Source organism: Syngnathus typhle, linkage group LG6, assembly GCF_033458585.1.
Source record: "Syngnathus typhle isolate RoL2023-S1 ecotype Sweden linkage group LG6, RoL_Styp_1.0, whole genome shotgun sequence".
NCBI classification, from domain to species: domain Eukaryota; kingdom Metazoa; phylum Chordata; class Actinopteri; order Syngnathiformes; family Syngnathidae; genus Syngnathus; species Syngnathus typhle.
Window position 1 is genome coordinate 221,148 of NC_083743.1, and position 19,742 is coordinate 240,889.

The following is a 19,742-nucleotide window of genomic DNA, read 5'->3' on the forward strand; positions in this document are numbered from 1 at the left end:
AAGTGCCATTTGATCAACAGTATTTCATTTGTGGATATAGTTACACCCCCCCAAATTGGACTGATTCCATTCCCAGCACTGTTTTTATTGAGGCCGTTTCCCGAAAGAAAGTGCTGAGGTCTCATCTCCTCGACTAATGACTAAAAAAGCTAATTCGGAGTCGAATTTCCTTTCCTCACTTCTTAAATGCTGAAGGAATTTGATATGTCACCTTTAAAGTGCCGCGACGACAAACGCTGGAGTAACGCACCAAGTCATTCACTTTATTAGGTACATCAACTGCTATGGTTCCTCATATAAAGCTATTTATTGACATTTAGGTTTTAGAGTGGTTAGATGGACAGGAACGGCGCATAGGAGTAAAAAGTATGAAACAACCCCTAAATAAATAGCAGGAGAGGTAATCTTTTTTCACATGCAGTTCCTATGTTGAAATGAAATGTTGAAAACACTTTTCTCTTCACAGATGTTTGGGATGTTATGAGTCATGGTCATGTAATTCATTTTCATTTTGTCAATTACAGAGAAAGGTGCCATGTCTGCTATCGGCTGTGTTTTGGATGCCCAAAATGGAGGTGATCGTCATAAATCCATTTTTCTATAGTGCCTATCCCCTGAATTGGTCTCTGGCCAATCACAAAAGCCCATCTAGACAACCTTGCACATCTCTGGGCAATTTAGAATCTGTCATAGTATAGGAAAAAAAAAAGAAGATGAAATGGGCTGTCGCAATTTATTGAAGTATGGTGTCAATTAGAGCAGATGTCCGTAAATGTCAGTTTTACATATCCATGCTTCTTCGGCACACACATAATAAATGTAAAAAAATATATATATATATATCATCTTATGATCTACCGATTAATTGCAACACATGGTGGTGTCACAGTCATTGTATAGCTACAAAAAAAAAAGAATGATGTGTGATGGGTCTTGTGGTTCAGCTTGTGATTACAGAATCCAAGTATCGGACCAATTAGAGCTGCTATTGTTAGAAATATGGCATGTTTTCGACAGTTCCAGTTCAATTTATGGATTCCATATGTGAAATAACAGTGCTGCTTATAACAAAGTACTGTAGCCGCCATATTTAAATCATGTGAAGAGAGTCTTCGAAAGCAAATGTGATGTGGAGGTCGAGTACGAGTTTGCGGTTTGCTGAACCGAAACGAAAGCGGGTGTAAATTCATGCCTCAAAAAACAAAATGTAAATTAGCAATTTGCCGTTCAATGTGGCGTCGCATAGCCGCTTTGCCTCAATACCCTTCAAGAATCTATCACGGTGGCCCTGACACTCAATTTCCGCCCGTAAGACTTTGCCATGCAGCCCAGCAACATTATAACGATAATATTTGGATTGGGAAAAAAAAAAGCTCGAAAAAAGGACGTATCCACGCCAGCAGCTAGCGCGATATGAAGGTTGCTGAGCAGCTGGTAATATTCAGTGACCCAAAATGTTCTGCTTTGCAAAGCAATTCATCAGTTGCAGTTGAAGCGCTGTGGCTGACAGTCAAGAAATGCAGAGGAGGCGTTTTGGTGTTCAAATGTTGTCTTTTAATCAAAACGAAACAAACAGTTATGACATGATAGATGAATGTCTCTTGACGGTTTTGCAAGGGAGTCCAGAAACACAAATCGTATCAGGAAAGGTGAGTGATTAATCAAACATTTGTCCTCATAAAGGGAGTTGTTGAAAAAGCCGACGACATATATCGCATATTTCTAACTGATGTTTTTTTGAATGGCTTTTGACAGTGTGCATAGAATTGTGACTTCAATCACACTTGGTCTTCTTAAAAGAGATGCAGTAAGTAATTCAGAGCAAAGAGAAGAGGTACCGTATTTTCCGGACTATAAGGCGCACCTAAAAACCTCAAATTTTCTCAAAAGCCGACAGTGTGTCTTATATATGGACCAAATTCCTAAATTTAAACTGGCCCGAAGCATTGTGACATGAAATCAATCATAAGTGGCCCGCTGAAGACTATGAATCATGAATCAAAAAGACTATGGATCATTATTTTGTGATTATAAAGTAATTTGTTGCGTCTGAAGTTGGAATAAAAAAGATAAAATGGAGAATGGTTTGATTTGGATTAAAAATCTAACATGATGCGCCTTATAGTCCGGTGCGCCTTATATAAGGACAAAGTTTTCAAATGGGCCATTCATTGAAGGTGCGCCTTATAGTCCGGAAAATACGGTAAGTAAAGTTAGCCATTTTGACATTTTAATATTCGTTGATCCCACGGAGCAGAATGTGAGCTAAAGAAGCAAGTTTTTAATGACAATATAATTTATGCTAATTGCCATTAGCTTGTTTTTAATGACTATACCGTTTATGCTAATTGCCATTAACTTGTATGACATTGATATGTATTATGTTAACATTAGATTTGTAATGATTTTTTGGTGTTTAAAAGTACAGTTTGTGTGTGTTCTGTTTGCAGGACATCTTGTTTTTGTTATTTTTAACCCAATTATTCAACTAAGTGATCTGCAATGTTGTTGGAGCATCCAGCACAATTCCCTATTGTTGTGTTAGAGCTGGAATTAGTTTGAAATTTGTTTCCCGTGAGGCAATTTTTAACAAATTAATAGTGTTGCTCTTTAATGAAAAGCATGTGTCTTCATTTCCCCTCCGGAAAAAATAAGTTCCTCATATTTGGAGATAGTAAATAACTCTCCATCACGGGTTTGTGGTTCATACTCTCAATGTTCTGCAGAGCTAATTAAAGACTTAAGACTTTTTCTTCCTTCTGGAAATTTTGGTAGCTTCTCTTGAGATTGAGATTGCACGTTATGTAAACGTGTTCTTTCCAAAGTCTTGGAGAGGATTAGCTTCTTCCCTTTCAGCTAGATATAATGTGACACTTTGAAAAAGTATCCAGTTAATAAAGTATATCCCCCAAACAATTAATTACCCGCAAGCATCTATTTTAACGTATTTGTTGAGAAACAAAAGTGACAGTATCGGACGGCTTTCTGTGCTGCGATGTGATTGGCCGTTATGTATTTCAGAGGTTTTTGCGTCGCTGAAATGAATTCCTGCCTTTTCCCGGTGGTCCGACAAAATCAGTAGCTAAGGTGTCATGTCATTTCCACTCCATTCCTTCTGGCACTGAATGACTGATGCGACGTGCTTGGCGACTCAGTGTAATGGACTTACAGCATCTCCAAGGACATTTGGATTCTGCTTGGCCCCTCTGGCTATCATAAGCGCAGAAATGTGGTTAGGTATAACTGGGAAGGAAAACAAAAAAGCATTTAGGTAAATACATGAAACACTGAAGGTGATTCTACAAGGAGACCAACACGTTTAGAAAGATAATATAACAAAACGTAACATGTTTATGTGCAGAGGCCATGTTATTGCTTATTTTATTGCTGCCCAAAGAACCTAACATTATCCATGTCTGCCCTATGGAATTACTCCGATATAATCCAGGGAGATTATTTCCCCCATTAACGCTTCAGTCACATCTGACGCATATTCTTTCCCTGCACTCCTTCTTTTGCCATAATAGCCACATAATCAATTTAATTATGAACTCATGTTTATGGGTTTTGTTGGTTTCATCAAGTAATGCCTGTCTGCAAATAATATATATAAAAATGAAATAAAATAAAAAGTGTATATACAAAATATATATATTTTATATACAGATTTTTTTCTTGTGATATTACTCTTGTATGCTAAGAATTTTAACAAATATTTTTTGGCTTGTTTGTTGGGTTTTTAATTAAAAATTAAACCTTTACAGTTACTAATCCCAAACAATAATGGTTAATGTCATCAAGCACGCTTCAATGTACTTTTGACTTCATTTCCCTAACAGTGTGGATTGCAGTATTAGTTTGTGCTGTGTTTATATTTACATAGCTGTGTAAATAATTAACTCCTCATATCGCTGAAATTAATTTCAGTGGTAAAAAGTAAGTGGAAAATAACACAGGGTTGAATTCATGAATAATTTCAGAGTGTGTGCTCAGCTCCGGTTCCGTGCCACACGGATTGCGGCAGGCATCTGCACACAGATACGCAACAGTGATTTGCTTTGTTTGTAATTCAATCAGGCTTGATTGGTTTGTAACTTGGGTATTATTTCATCATTGTTGCTGCCCAGACATACTTATTAATTTTATGATTACATCAGATGCAATCTCTTCATTGTTGGCCACCCACACTCCTGCTCCTAATCTGATTTTAATCCAGACACTTCATCAGTTTTCCGGTCTTGTCTCTTACCGAGACGATCTAAAATGACGCATGACGATGCGTTTGTACTTAACCGTGATTTATGAGTATGCATTCGTTAGCGTCGATTTTTACTTTGAGGAATTTCCGAGTCGAAAAACCAGAGGCACGATGGGGGAGGCGGGGGGCGGGGTCCTGCTGCTCAGTTGAGCGCATCTTTTACTGGTCGTCCAAGTGTTTTCTCTTGTCACCTCTGAGAACTCCACATCTTGGTTACAAGCAGTTCTAAAAATAGTCGTAGGGGTCACAGCAGGAGAACAGAAGTGGAGTAAAATGTTCCTTTGCTTTACGAGCCAACATTTGGATTCCGTGTTTACAGAAGTTTACTATCCCAGTTAGTACTACTGCTGAACTGTTTTGAGTTTCCGGGTTCTGGTGGATGAATGAGCCATGATTGGCTAAAGATTTTAATTGTCCCCGCAATTATCAGCATGAATAATTATCAAGGCCCAAATGTTCATGTTGATTTTCAAGGGGTGAAGCTGCACTAATGATTATAACATTAATTAGGAAGTCTCCTATTTTCTTCCACAGTGATTCTCGCAAATCAGGTGCATGGAGAGGTGAGAAAGTAGACCAAAGCATGGCTTCTTCTTTCATACTGAAAAAGTGCCTGAGGGATGGAAAAGTGTTGGACTTGAACTCTGATTGATCTGATTGCTACTAGTTGGTATGTATGACATAATCATTTTTCCTCTGATTCAGCAAACTTGAGTGTATTTGTGTGTTGCTGGAAACAAATGAGCAAAGTTCTGCTCCTATTTTAAAAATCATAATCTGTGCACGCCTAGTTTACCATCTTGCTGAGTCACTTGTTCTCATTGAGTCGTCCCCGAGGCAGCATATCAATCTCAACCTAAACACAAACCAGCCAATCAGATGCAGGGAACGCGGAATAAGCCAAGCATGAGTTGTTGTTAATTGTGCTGGGAGTCAACATAAGCCATTGTGAGCGCTCTCCCAGCGCAGGTAGTCATAATCACATTCTTAGATGACTTTGCTCTTCAGCGGCTCCACTTGAGTTCTGTTTAACATCAGTCATTTCGTTGCCTATAAACACGACTCCCTCCCACGCGGAATACCGTAGCGGATTATGAAATATATGTAAACAACCAAAACATCCCGGTAGAGCAAATTATTTAGCAAAGGCAATAGAGTTTGAATTTATTTTTTTATTGACAACTGAGTCTTGAATCAAATATTTATTCTGGCTGGACCCTAGAAATGGCGCAGTCAAAAATCATTGTGCAATGTTGAATTTAATGTCTGCAACACAAAAGCAATAACACGATGCCGAGTGGCCCGGGGCCACCTCTTGCTGACAGGAACCATAAACAGAAACGATATCATTTAGAAAGCTGTAAATTTGCATAATGCCGATGCGATCACTTGTAGACAGTTTGGCTAAGGATTCAGTCGTCTGGCCAACCTGGCAGGACAAACATGAATAAGAGCGATATAATCCGTCAAAGTAAAATTAGCAATTGCAATAACACCGATCGTCCGTGTTGCACGTTTCGATCTCAGCTACATTTTCCAAGATTTGAATCCTATTTGTGTCTGTGTGTGCCACCTACCCATCTGATTGATTGCTGATCACCCCGCACACCTGCTATCCGTCGTCTCATCAACTGCGAAGAATATTAAACACGTTTTTCATGCCGCCATCACCGCATTACCAATTCAGCCAGCGTGGGGGTCAGCTTTGTCATCTTAGTTTGGCCCCAGTGGCGATTTGATTACAGAGTACCTGTCTAAACAGAATCGCCGCATGTCTGTCCACGATGCGACTCGCTTCTCTCCTGACCTCCATTCTCGGTTCCCAAATATTACATTGCTTGTTTTTACCCAGTCAGCAGCCCCTCACCTTAAGTGACCCCTGCTGCCAAGACAATATGGCCGTCGTACTTTCCGTGCCCCGGCATCCGAGTGTGGTGATTGCGGTAGAGGAAGCTCTCACTCCATAGAAGATTTATTTTAAATGATGAAAATGTCTAATAGTGGGTGAACAAAGCTCAGAATCATAATTCTGAGATGATTTCCTTAGTTATATAAATTGCAGTGCATTTCTATGCACCCTGTAAATGCTAATAAATTCAGCCATTAATAGCAAGAATTATTTATATAAGTATGAATGAGTTTTTTGATTCGCTCAAGAACTAATACTGACGTGTTTTTGGAGGATAGGAAGAAGCCACGGGGAGAACATGCAAACTCCATATAGAGCTAGTAAACCAATGTAATCTTTTTTTTTTTTTTAATTCCACATACACAAGCCAAAGCAGCAGGTTGAGGAAATAGGAAACCACGCAGACTATCACACACCAATAAGATTGGATGGATTGTGAATGGATTTTTTTTTCTTCCAATATTGCCAGTGGCAGTTAAAACGTGGTAGTAAAAAAAATAAAACCTAATTCTTTCATGTAAATCAATCACATGCGCGTAAAAAATGTAATAGTCAGAACCCAGTGTCGTCAATATCTGATGTTTTATATGAGGCTAATTTCAGCAATAGTGTGTTAAGTGTACTATAACTCTCTAGCCTTTAAAACCCGTTGAGTGAGCGAGCTAGCATTCATCAATAGTTGACACAAAATAGAGAACGTCATCCAGTTGTAATAATTTATCCCTTTTTCCCATCCTTAGCATGAGGGGATTGATCTGCCAGCTGCGTAGTAGCATCCCTCCCATCCCAGAAGACTGACTGGTGGGGTTCATAAATAGCCTACATATAAGCTTGGCACATCTTTCCCAAAGGTTCTACATGGAACCTCCAAAATTTGAAGGTGAATTGATGTTGTTTTTTTTCAACTAAAAAACAAAGACATGCTAATGATGATCACTGGCATGGACGTGTTTTTTTTTTTTTTTTTTACGCAGTGCTAACATTAAATCAGGGTTCGGCAAGTGCACTAAAAGTAAAGGTAAATTAGTTCTATAGTTAGCAAACGATCTGAATTGAGAAAAGTACCAAACGGCTTTATGTTGTGTGAAGAGTGATTTGCTCTATTCCGAGATTGGCCTCGAAATCATGTACTGCCAGTAAGGAAAACTGCATCAGAGGCTTATGAATCACCGTTAAGAAAAAGAAAAAAAAAAAAAACAGCAAAACTCCTTATTCAAAAGAATCAATGGGTTGTTGAGAGCCTTTAGAATACTTGACCATGGCTCACGGAAATAGCCTTACTTGGAGAAGATGGGTCCAAAGAGGACATCGCTGTTCTCGTTAGCTGAAAAGAAAAAACATTTGTATCACTGCTTCTATGGTATCCTATAGGGGCTTCTATATGAAGAAGAGGCGGCAATTCAAGAAGTTTATGGCCTTAGCAATAGCTGCATTCCTACTTTGTATGAGATAAGCGCTTTGCTCTGTCAACACGCCTGCAAACCAATTTTGAGCGAATGGATTTGAAGGCGTTAGTCAAGCGTCCCATTCCAAGACCTGAGCACCTCCATCATCAAAATTGAAAGACACTTTTATTGCGGTTATCCACGTGGAGGACTACTGAAAAGCTCAAACTACCAAATACATCTAAATATTAATGTAAACACAAATACATCAGTCTAGGAATTTTTTGAACAGCTGTCGTATCTATTCATGGCTAGAGTTGACTTTTTTTTTTTTGAAATCTCATCTCAGAATAGATTTTGTTGGAGTAAAGAGTCATGCAAAAAGTTGGAGGAGCCAAGTGCAGGCAAGCGAAGAGTGATGTATAAGAATTTCTGTTTAAAATAAATGCCCTACTACTGTCGTTTATGTCACTACCGGTAACAACAATTAAAAAAAAAAAAACACACAGATCAGATTTTATTTGTATTTTATTTTATTTTATATTAAATGTAAGTGTGGCCAATAAAACAAATATTTGATTAAAATCCAACATTTCCTGAATCTAATCGTCAAAAGCGTTGAAGGAGGAAGGAAAAGATTAATCTGGATTCTTGGGTGATTCAATTTGAGCATTTCCTGCAATCCAACGATTTGGGTAAATATATATTTTCAGCTATTATTTGTCAAGGGATGAAGGCAGTGTTGCCCTACAAAACTCCCATTGCATGCAAGACTTGCCCCAGTCACCGTCTTAAATTAAGACACACCCACTTGGAATATACATTTTCTCTCAGTGCTGGCAATTTATTCCGAATGACAGATCTTAACGGATTCCTGATTCCTTTTCCCTACCTCGTGGAAATGGAAAATATCAAGGGAAATTTAGCGGCGCATTTCAATTAAATTTGCCAAAGATGCGTTTTAGGGTTTACACTGCTGCCTCGTGCCAAGAAGATTATTACTACTCTTATTGCGTCAAATTTAATAGAATTAAATTTTATCCAATCCAGCTAAGCTTTTTTCAATGTGGTTCAACTATCAAAACTTAAAAATCTGTGATTCTCAGTGTATAATTTTGTTACGTCAGGTCATGACAGAGACTTCATTTTCACTCTGTCAGCAAAACGCATGAAATTCATGATGACAAGGGAATTGAGTATCTGGTTTTCTTCTGACCCCAAAAGTGTGCTGCATCTGAGTTTGGTCATGGTTGTTGTTGTTTTTTTGTTTTTTTTTATATATTCCTGCCAGGATTTAATTCTGAAACTACTTCCCCCTGCTGTCCAGTACTTACCACTTGTGCACAAAACAACACGGTGTGTTTGTTTATTTATTTGTTGTTGTAAGTGACAGCACTGACTGACTGGTTTGGCACAAGTGCTTGTTTTCCAGTGGGCATTGCAGCTTATAATGGAAAAACAAACGTGGAGGTTGGATGAATAGAAGGAAGGAGGGAAGCGGAGAGGAAATGAAAAAAGATGCATATCTGAGTGGGCTTTAATTCACTGTGGGTCGACTTGTGCCGGCAATCTACGGCAAGGGAGGTTTGGATGTTTTGAGATGGCGATCTCTTCGGCACTCCCTCCGCACATTTGTAATCCCTTGTTTCCGATAAATTATCAACAAAAACACTGAAAAAGTGACAATGGTTATTCATTAGAGCTCTCATGCATGGTAAACACACACTCCCTGAATGCCATTTATTCTACTGTATTCAAGCACGAGAAACAAAAAATGCAATCATTCCCCGGGGTTAAATTGAAACATGAAGTGGAGTTGTGAAATTAATATTTTCTTGCAGCCGAATATTAATATTCTTTTGTGACATTTTTATCGCAGCGAGGAAGCTCTACACTCGATCAAGTGTTAATAATTTTGTATTGTGAGAACATGATGTGGATACCGCAGACTTAATTGGTAGTTTGCGTAAAATTACACCATGTCATATATTTTATCAAACAGTGCAGGCTTTTTCCTCGTGACGAATTTTTTGATCACACTTGTATGATCTTTCACGCTCTAGATCAAATATGAACTCACACTGGGATCCTTCCAAGCAAATCTATGTCCAATACAGCCTTGAAGCATCCCAATGGTGAAATGTTCTCAATTTCTAGTGGAGTGAATTGCATTCAAATATTGTTGAGGGTTTCGTTCTGTGCCTGTGAGATAGCTGCGGCGTTCACCATTAATCATCAGAACATGACACGACCAAGAAAAATCAGCGTGAAGAGATAATAAGAATATACCGAAGACTACAAGTCCCTTCAGAGGCTCCTCTTGAATAGCGCCGTCGGCTAAAACAGGACATTTTTTATCTTTTGAATCCAGTGTGAAATTAATCGCTAAAACACCTCGTTTCAAGGTAGTCTGCAAGGACCTGTCAAGAGGACCACCACTCAGCTTGAGCCTTTGACACATGTAGAGAGTTTGTGTGTTTTTCCTACTGTCAAAAGAAAGAAGTCATCCAGAGATGGCAATAACCACCCCAGGAGATTTGGATGAGCAGAAATGCGTGGATAGATAGACCGGTTACAATGGTGAACAGAGACAGAGGATTGTTTAAGGCCACTGAACAACCGCCATGCTGTAGTTGCAGTAAGTGGGCTTCTGCGGAGAACGTCCAATAGGTGTCCTCATGATATAATCGCCAATACATTAGTTAAGAACTCTGTGAAACATCAGAACTAACCCAAAGTCCCTATTATAATTCATAGATTTGCTCCTTTTACTTGTGAACTTGATGTTTATTGATTTATGCTAGTTTATAGGCTAACCGATTTAACGAGCAGTCCTAAAATTCTAATTGTTTCAAAATGTAACAAATCGGAGGTGAACCAGAGTTAATGAGCCATAACAACGAACCCAGCTCTGATATTTGTGGCGCTAGGCGTTTCAATTCTTCTTCACGATCCAAGCTATTATGTGACAAAATTGTTGGCGTCAGCTTTGTGAACTTGCTCATTAGACACAGATCATGAAATTGTTGCATCATACAGAGACATTGCGCCACCAAATAATTTGAAGCCATGACATAACGTTTGCCTTGCAAGAGTGCAGTAATCTGCAAGAGGAATCTTCTTCCTGTCTGCTGCCTTGCTGCAAAATAAAATTAGCTTAACTCAATTAGCGGCTAATAGAGGGAATCCGATGTGTCACCCTATGTGTTCAAAGGTTGCAGCGGCGCCATTGATCGAGCTGATTAAAGGTTGTTTCGAAAAGGAGTTTATCTGCCTAGCGCCTGGAATGACAATGATGTCAACAGAAAGTCTGTATGACAGTTGGAAGGAGAAAAATGTTGTTAAACAAGTCCGTCAAAGACTCCGACGTGGATTCCATAAACGCGTGTCACCTCACACGCTTTACCGTGCACAACAACCATAAAGTATTTTTTTACGTAACTTCTAAAATACTGTATCATATTTAAACTGTCGCCAAAGGGAAGCTCGTTTCCATAAATCACGTAGTAAAATTTGAGAACAGCACAAAGTCGAGTGGATAAATGAAGGCCGGTGCAAGGTTACCGGATTTTTCTCTTGGATGACAGCGTAAATCAGCATATCGTTCATCTAACTCGCAAACACCGTTTTGTAAGTGCTCCCTGACAGCTGTCCAAAAGGATTAGAAAGGAAGAGGCGGTTGTATTTATTGAGTGTCAGGATCACTGAGAGGAGAAAAAGACAGTCAAGGCAATAAAGTAGAACACATTGTTCATTGAGCAAAACCGCTAAACTGCTACGTCTGGGTGTGGGTTACAATTACCTGGTCACCAATTACCAATCTGCAATTTATTAAGGGCAAATGTGGCAATGTGCTGGTTTGAATTGGTTCTGATTGCATTGCTTATTTCCATTTGCCTTGGATTTTTCATGCCCAGTAGTGGAAACTTGTTGTGAGTTTTTTATTACAAAAAATTGGGTGCAGTTGGTCCATTTAAAAATGTAACGTTTCGATTAATTTCAGCAAAAGCAAAACCGATTTTCAATTCTAATCAGTTCTCATTACGCCACTAAGGTACACTTTTTTTATTTACCATTACCCTTTTCTGTATCGTCCATTACTTAAACGTAGTTGGGTTCCTCGCCAAGCTATTCGCCATTTCCCAGGGTGGGTTGGCATCAGGAAGGGCATCTGGAATAAAAAACGGTGCCAAACATATCATGCGAGTAACTCGCTGTGGCAACCCGTGACTAAAAGGCACTAAGCCGAGAGTCAAACATAAACAACAACATTCCTAAAGAGAGGAGATTTAAGCTGTTTCTTCAATTTTAAATGTCTCTAGATTGTTTTTTTTTTTTATATATAAAGATAACCTTTGTTTTCCCTTTACCCAGAGGGAGTAAACAATATGTAGTTACTTCCTGCTAGTAGAAATAAACAAGCACGGTAAATTGTCAGGGAACGGAACGGAAAAAAGTTCAAATGTATTTTATTTTACCAAGATATAAGCAATAAATTAAAGCCAATATACATTTTTAACAAAACATAAATAAAATAAATATGCTCTAAGATCAGTGTAAACTAGTGTTTAACTGAGGTTAGCATTTTTGTCCCCAGAGTACTTATGCAATAGACACCAAGAATTGCATAATGAATTTTTGCATTTGAGCACACCACAACAGTTGTTCATTAGGAAACACATTTGGAAAGACTTAAAGTCTTCTCTCTTCAAGTATTTATTTGACACTGCCTCACTCACAATCTTTTGCCGTTGTGTCTGAGTCTCTAGTGGCTGCTTAAGTGTTCAAAAAATAAATAAAATGGAACATGTGAGTCAACACAGCTCCAGACTTCATGCATTTCATTTTAATTTAATAAGGTGTCCCTGTGGTAAATGAGTAGCGCGTATGCCGAGATGTGCTTTGCTCCGTCTGCAAGGATGGACTTAATCATTGGAGTAAGCTCGCAGTACTATCTTTTACCTTGTCACAATCCATCGGTGCACTTTTAATTAGAAAAGTTCAGTGAAAAGATTCAAAGTGGCACAAATGCTGAAGAGACTGGATTGAACTGAATGTTTAAATCATTTTGAGGCTTATAATGTTTAATTAACTATTGATATGATATATTGTTTAAGTGAAAAAAATGTGTTTAAAAAAATAAATAAAAGACAAAATAAGGTTTTGAGTGGAGGCCATATGTATTTGAAGAAATATTAGTGTTTTGCAGAGGATAAAAAAAATAAACATATACAATATATAACAATCTGTGAGTACGAATACGGGGACTGCTCAAAATATAAAAGTATATCAACAAAGTATATTAAGTCAATGAAAAGATCAAATGAAAAATGGATGTCAATTTTCCAGTAACCGGACTATTTCACATTTTCCGTGCCTCTTTGCCACATCGAGAGGTGTCGCTCCCGAGGAGTCTCGTTGAGTTCTGTTGGCGCCGTTGAGCAGTAGCGCCTTCACAATGGGCGAGTGGCCGTGCTGAGCGGCAATGTGTAACGGCGTAGCTTGCGCTGCGCTCGTAGCGTTCACGTCTGCACGATGAGAAATCAAATGCAGGACGCTGGGGAAGCTGAGACTGGCGCAGGCGACGTGCAACGGCGTCCACTGCTCACTCTTCTCGGTCACATTCGGGTCGGCGTGGGCGGCAAGGAGTTTGGCCACCATTTCGGTCTCGCTCTGGTGGCAGGCCAGGTGCAGAGGAGTCCAATCGTTCTCACCAGGAGCGTTGACGCTAACACCCAGAGTTTTCAGGTCCGTCATGGTGGCCTCGTGGCGCTTTATGACGGCTAGGTGCATGGCGGTCCAGCCCTGGTGGGTTCTGGTGTCCGGGCTGGCCCCGTTGGTCAGGAGTTGCCTGCATATGCCTTTGTGGCCATTGAGAGCTGCCAGGTGAAGCGAAGTGTGTCCTCTTTTGTCCGCGCTATCAACCACAGCGCCGTCCTTCACCAACTGCCGTACGATTCTGTTATGGCCCGCCTTGGCTGACAAGTGAAGAGGAGTGGACAGGGAGCTGTCAGTAGCGTTGAGATCGGCTCCCTGGGAGAGGAGCAGTTTGGTTATATTGATGTGACCGTAAGTGGCAGCCAGGTGAAGCGGCGTCCTGTTCTCCACGTCCTCCCGCTCCCCGATCGCCTTGACGGAAAGCCGCGTCAGCAGCAGGCGGACGACCGTTTCGTGGCCGTTCTGGCAGGCCAGGTGCAGGGGCGTCCAGCCGGATTTTTCACGGGGATTCGCCGTCGCCCCGCGGTCCAACAGTAGACGGACGGCCTTGTCGTCGCCGTTCTGAGCCGCGAAATGGACGCCCGTCCACTGGTCATCATCTCCCTGAGTGGGATTGGCGCCATGTTCCAGCAGCAGAGAGATGATATCGTGAAACCTGCAGAAATGAATATTTAAGACTTTGAGTTAATTAACTTTCACAATGCAAAACAAAAGCAAACTGGGTAAATATCATTGATGTTGATCAGTCGAAGTCCAGTTGACGATGATCTGATCCTCGACCACATTTTTCCAAATGTCATTTAATTGCTCTTAATATTAATCGCAATTAATTTACTGGGGATCCAATAAAAGTTCCCAACCCACCCATAAATTAACTTGCCTTGTCCTACCTGACTGCACATTTCACACCGTCTGCTACCAGACAATGCCGGGAAATCCCTCAACGCAATCACAATTACTTAACAACTCTAAAAAAAAAAACTGCCACCACAAGTCCTTCTGCATACTGCATAGTTGATGAACTGCTATCACGCCCATCCCAAATATCAGACACAGTGAGATACGATTACAGATTCACTGTAATTGCTTTTCAGCCTTGCCGTCAATTCAAGTTAGTATTTCCGCATCGCAGGGAGACAGGCTGGACCTGCGAGAACGCACGTCTACGTCAAAAGGTTACAAGTGACCTTGTTTTTTTCCAGATTTTGTTATTTACTGACAAAACGGACTGCTCATCCCCATCCCCTTGCTACATGCCTGACCTTTTCCAAACAATATTATTCTTTAACCAATGTTGTATACCAATGCAGTACAGACCTGTTGAGGACAGCTACAATCAATGGTGTGTAGCCTTTCGGCATGACACAATCAACTTCAGCGCCCAGACTCAAGACGTGCTCCACGCTCTTGACATCCCCGCTGGCCACCGTGTAGTGCAGGAGACTCTTTTTGCCGCTAAATTGCGTGCTCACGTGCTCCCGCTTCACAGACGATTGGAAACTACGGAAATCCTTCTTAAAGAGGAACGAGAGCACGTTGTCCTTGCCGCATTGTTCTTCTGTCAAATGAGAGCAAAGGGCGTTGTGGTTACACGAGTATGATGCCCTTCAAGTCAAGTCAGGTCAAGTATGTCGCCCACTATGTAAACTTTGGACGGGAAACAAACTTTAAGAATGTTGTAGCAGCGGAATGTTGGGTACACGGAATTTAATTTGTGGGTCAAGGTCAACCAACAACATTCCTGGCTGAGGACCCATTATGTGCTTTTCTGTGTTTACCTGGAGGAAGGTTGGGAAAGTGAGGCGAATAAATCTAAGAGGAAAATGACAATGAAAAGAAAACATTAGAAATTATTTTTTGCATAGACGCTACTCGTTAAGTTATACTTCACGCAGAAAAACAAACCATTAAATCAGGAATAAATACATTAGGAATACATTAGCGTCGACTATGGTGGCTCTAAAGGGCCAAAAAAAAAAACTCTCGTCTACTGGATGCATAGAGGTCATTTTAGATTTGTTTTTCTAGGCTTTTGTGTCAAAGAAAAAATTATACCAATTCCAACATATATTTGAAAGATAACCAAGGCCCAGCTGTTCAAAGCTATTCCGAACAAATTTTGGCTAAAGGATTGGATCGATTCTTAAAAATGTATCGTTCAAATTACCCAAATGCGGATTCTTAAATCAGGTTAGACCCTGTAATACTATTCTGATTTCATAAGATTTTATAACTTCAATCTCCGAACATGAATACCAGCGGATCAACAGTACAAAGGGAAAATCTGCTTTTGACTGGCAATCGTATAATCTTTAAATGCATTTTATTCTCTAGGAATTACTGGATACCAATTTGTGAGTCAATTAAAACCAGATTACCATCATTCCAATATGACCTATATACCAATATACCTTGTGACGTTTCACTTTTGTGAGATAAGATTTTCCTAACGTAGAATAGGCGCCTTTGCTCAATAAAGGTTGAAAACACTGTACCAGACAGTGTGACCTATTTTGTGTTTACGCTTATCAAACTGAATTAACTTTATAGGTGCTGGGAAATTCCAGACTGTGTCCATTTTCACTGCTGCGGGGGAAATCGATTGGTCCGGGGATCTTCAAGACTTCACTTAGGGCCTCTGTTTTCCTCACAGTTTCTGCAAGAAAACAACAGCAGTCAAGTATCGGCCTGAATAAGCCTAATTAAAACTGATTATGCATTTGCTAGTGACTCTAAAATCCCAGAGGAATCTCATCATCGTTGTCGCAATATTATAGTGTACCTTCACGCATGACTTGCGAGTTAATGCTCACATCGAGAGTCTATGTTGTTAGCTACCGTTCATGAATAAACATGATTTTGTGAGGTGTAAGAGCTTGTTTGAACAAAGTTGTGCGAGATGTATCGTCTGATCGCCTTTTAAAAGCCCCCCATGTCATTCATGCGTAACACGCAGTGACAAAAAAAACAACTTTGCCTAGATTAAAAAAAAGCAATTAAACACATGACAAATCGGCGTTGATGGAGCCAATTGCAGGTTATTAGCGCTTCTCAGTCTTTGTCACAGCTTGGAAAGTGACTGCTGGTAGTGCAAATACATTTTACGGGTGGCTTGCACAAACCTGTAAAATTATTTTTGAATGCCATGCATGGATACTGAAACATTTCTTTATAAAGATTCAATAAAACACCCCATAAGGATATAAAATGAGGCTTTACAATTATGAAAATTTGAAACATCCCTTCAGTACCAGATGTTTGGATTTTGGACTAAATCCGCTCCGTCCGTCTTGGACTTTATTTAGTGCGGAAATAGATGTTGAGTGCCAAAATAACAGTTGATAAATGGGTTGTGTTTAGCCCGTCCAATTTTAGTCCAAAAAATAGCCGTTGATAAATGGGTCTTTTTGAAGACGTCTTTCCAACAACATTGACGTCTTTTCACCTTTTACTTTTTGACCAAGATCGGGTTTTTTTTTTCAACGATATGAAAATGTCTTTTGCTTTTCTGGACAGTTACCACAAATGTCTTTTTAAAAAAATGTTCAACCAGTTTTTGCTGAGTGTGCACTTTCTACAGATGTGTCCACTGAATTAGCTGGAAACTTTTCCCTAATCCTCCTACACACATTTTCGAAGAACAGCAAGTGCTCAATAGTCAGCAAATGCCGGGTTAGCCACAAGTACAATAATATGGGCAAGTCTGTTTCATACACAGTTAATGAATAAGCTAGTGTATATAAATGTTGTATGTGGACGGACTAGTCTGTACCTTTTATGCGGGTGTCAATTGACTGTCTGGCCTTTTCACGAGTTGTGAATGAGATTGGAAAGATTGCAGCAAACATCATTTTTCCAGTGCAAAGCCTTCTCTTGCTTAAAAAGTACCCATTCAAGGCTGGCATAAAATTGCAGGAAAAAAAAAGGTTATGTACCTGAAAACGGTGGCCTCTTTTCTTGTTCCTGATCCCAGCACTGCTTCATGATGCTGATCATCTGATCACACTCACGTGGCCTCTGCTCAGGCATGATCTCCACGCAGGGTCTCCTGCCATGTGACACATTTAAGAGCACGGTGGTCATGCTGCACCCTGTAGCCACAAAATAGATGTCAGCCAAGACGGTGGAAAAGTAATTGGTCATGCATGTCCATACTAACTTAAAGTTCTTCAGAATACAATTGGGTGATGGTTGAAGGCAGGACCATTTCCAAATGGGATTTACAGTATATGTTGCCTTTGTTGACGGAGAATCCAATTTACACGGTGAGAAATTTATGAGAAATGCTGCTTTCTTTTATAATCCATGTGCAATAGAATGCATCGTAAAAGCATAGGCACTGATCGAATGGTTTGTTTTCTGTTGTTAAATTCTATGAAGCCAATAACGCAAAAGCAAGGTCTACTTATTATTCTTGTTTTGTTTGCTTGTCCCTATCGTTTGTTTATTTTTTTTACACAGCGTATGAGCTGAATTTATTCCTACCTGTGTATGGCTTTTGTTGTGTCAGAATCTCCCAGATCACTATTCCAAAGCTGTCGATGAAAGGAGTGAGAGAAAATGGAGTTTTAAATGACCATTTCCATTTGATTTGCATGTAGTACAACCCGAATCCCACATGAGGTCAATTAGGCTACATCACATTGAAATATGAAATTACTTGTAGTCTGCAACAAAGGGGAGTGCTGTACAATGTTGGAGAATTTCCCGTGTGATTTAAAAGTCACCTGTACGCATCGAAGGAAAGTCCAGGAGGTTCACAGGACTGAGTGAAAATCTCAGGAGGAATGTAGCTGAGATTCCCTCTTGCAATCAAATGCTCCATAAACAACTTCTTGTCTGTTTCTTCTTCACAATGGATAAGACCAAAGTCTGAAATCTAAAAAAAAAACATCAAAATGATCTGAATCAGAAAACCGTTTTTGATTCAAAAGATGGGTGCATGGAATCAAAACGAATCATATCGTTCCGAATTAAATAAATTAGGATGCACGACAAACTTTTTGGGGGAAAAGATCTTTGAAGAAAACACCTACAGTATTCTTGACCAATGTATTCATTCTGTAAAATGACAACGAGAAACCGATTGCATCATACCCTACCGTACCATATCGAGTCCAATCGTATTCCGACAGAATCAAACCAATTCAGTCCACTTTCAGATAAATCGTACCGAGATACTGACCTTGACATGAAGATGGTCATCTATTAGTATATTGGATGGTTTCAGGTTGAGATGGAGTAATGGGGGTTGCAGGCTGTGGAGGAAGTTCATGCCCATGGAAGCCTCGTGAATGATTTGGAACTTCTTGGGCCACATCAGATTGTGACTATTCAGGAGGGTAGTCAAGGATCCATTACTCATGTACTCCATTACAATGGCAGGCACATCGATGCAGAAACCATAGACCGACACCAGGTACTTGAATTTAACTTTTGCTATGTTGGACGCATCCTCCCTCGGTTTTCTGGAAAAAGAAGGCATAGTGGTACAATACAGTAAAGAATATAAATAAATAGTATGAAGTCTCTTGTAGCTACCCACCTGCAATGGTTATTTGTACCCACGGTTGTGTCAAAGACTTTAAGGGCGCAAACCTCCCGCCACAGCTTGATCTTGACTTGATAGACTTGTCCAAATTTGCCTTCTCCAACTTTAGTCCAGTCCGTCTCAAAGTCGTTCTTTTCAAAGCTCCTGAAGGGTCCAGGAGCCGCGTCCAAAGCGTCCATGAGTGTTGTCCTCCACTTTACGCAAACTCCGTGAAGGCCCTCGCTGTCTAATCCCAATCGTTAACAGGGTTATTCCTCATTGTCCCGTCGATCGGCGTCGCCCACGGATGTGTGCAAAATGCATCGCGTGGATCCAAAATCAAGTGCGTGTATGAAATGCGGATCGAGTCAACCTTGTCTTGAAAACCGGTTTGCGAGTTTGCAGTGAATGTTACAAAACCGGTTTTGGACTGAGACTGCAGATACACTTTTCAGTTCTCTCACATGTCAGCACATATTTACACAATGGTATTCAAAAGTGGGATACTGGGACACTTTGGCACAACTCTTGATGTGTTTGCTTTTATTTATTGATTTATTTTTTACAATTCTGTCAAACTCACAAACAATATTTTTCATTGCAGTGAAGATAAACATTACAGAAGGATCTTCTGGACATGGTATTGGATTCAGGTTGATTCTGAACTGCTGTTATATTGCAAATTTGTATAGCATTGATGGTTTCTAAAATTGTGGTGCGAACGTGGTGGTATCAGGCAGTGGATTAAGTCCCCACTGAAGGTCTAAGTACCTAATACCGTACATGGCTGCTGACAGCGTATCATAGATTTTTTTTCCCCACTCATCTCTGAACAACTCCGAAGGCTAACAAGTGAGTAGTGTACACTGTTAGGTTAACAGTTAACCGAACAGTTAACCATTAACTGTTGTTTCCTTGACAACGTGGGAACAGAACAAGGGA

General features: G+C 40.0%; 1 protein-coding gene across 1 annotated transcript; it reads right to left on the minus strand.

Annotated features, from left to right (window-relative positions):
• Positions 1-12,005: 12,005 nt before the first annotated feature.
• On the minus strand, positions 12,006-19,176 carry LOC133155750 (ankyrin repeat and protein kinase domain-containing protein 1-like). The gene is made up of 9 exons (XM_061281278.1): positions 18,816-19,176; positions 18,456-18,738; positions 17,998-18,149; positions 17,756-17,805; positions 17,206-17,361; positions 15,814-15,926; positions 15,049-15,082; positions 14,588-14,828; positions 12,006-13,925 (listed from the first exon to the last, which is right to left on the minus strand). Exons 1-9 carry the CDS (start codon positions 18,998-19,000, stop codon positions 12,890-12,892), a joined length of 2,250 nt encoding a protein of 749 aa, XP_061137262.1. The 5' UTR covers positions 19,001-19,176; the 3' UTR covers positions 12,006-12,889.
• Between the last annotated feature and the right edge of the window lie 566 nt (positions 19,177-19,742).

Excerpts from the sequence above, each read along its gene's own strand:
- LOC133155750 (XM_061281278.1), bottom strand. The coding sequence starts at position 19,000 with ATGGACGCTTTGGACGCGGCTCCTGGACCCTTCAGGAGCTTTGAAAAG. Across the intron at positions 18,150-18,455 it reads ATGACCATCTTCATGTCAAG|ATTTCAGACTTTGGTCTTAT; the intron begins GTCAGTATCTCG and ends TTTTTTTTTTAG. Across the intron at positions 17,806-17,997 it reads CTTTCCTTCGATGCGTACAG|CTTTGGAATAGTGATCTGGG; the intron begins GTGACTTTTAAA and ends TTTCATCGACAG.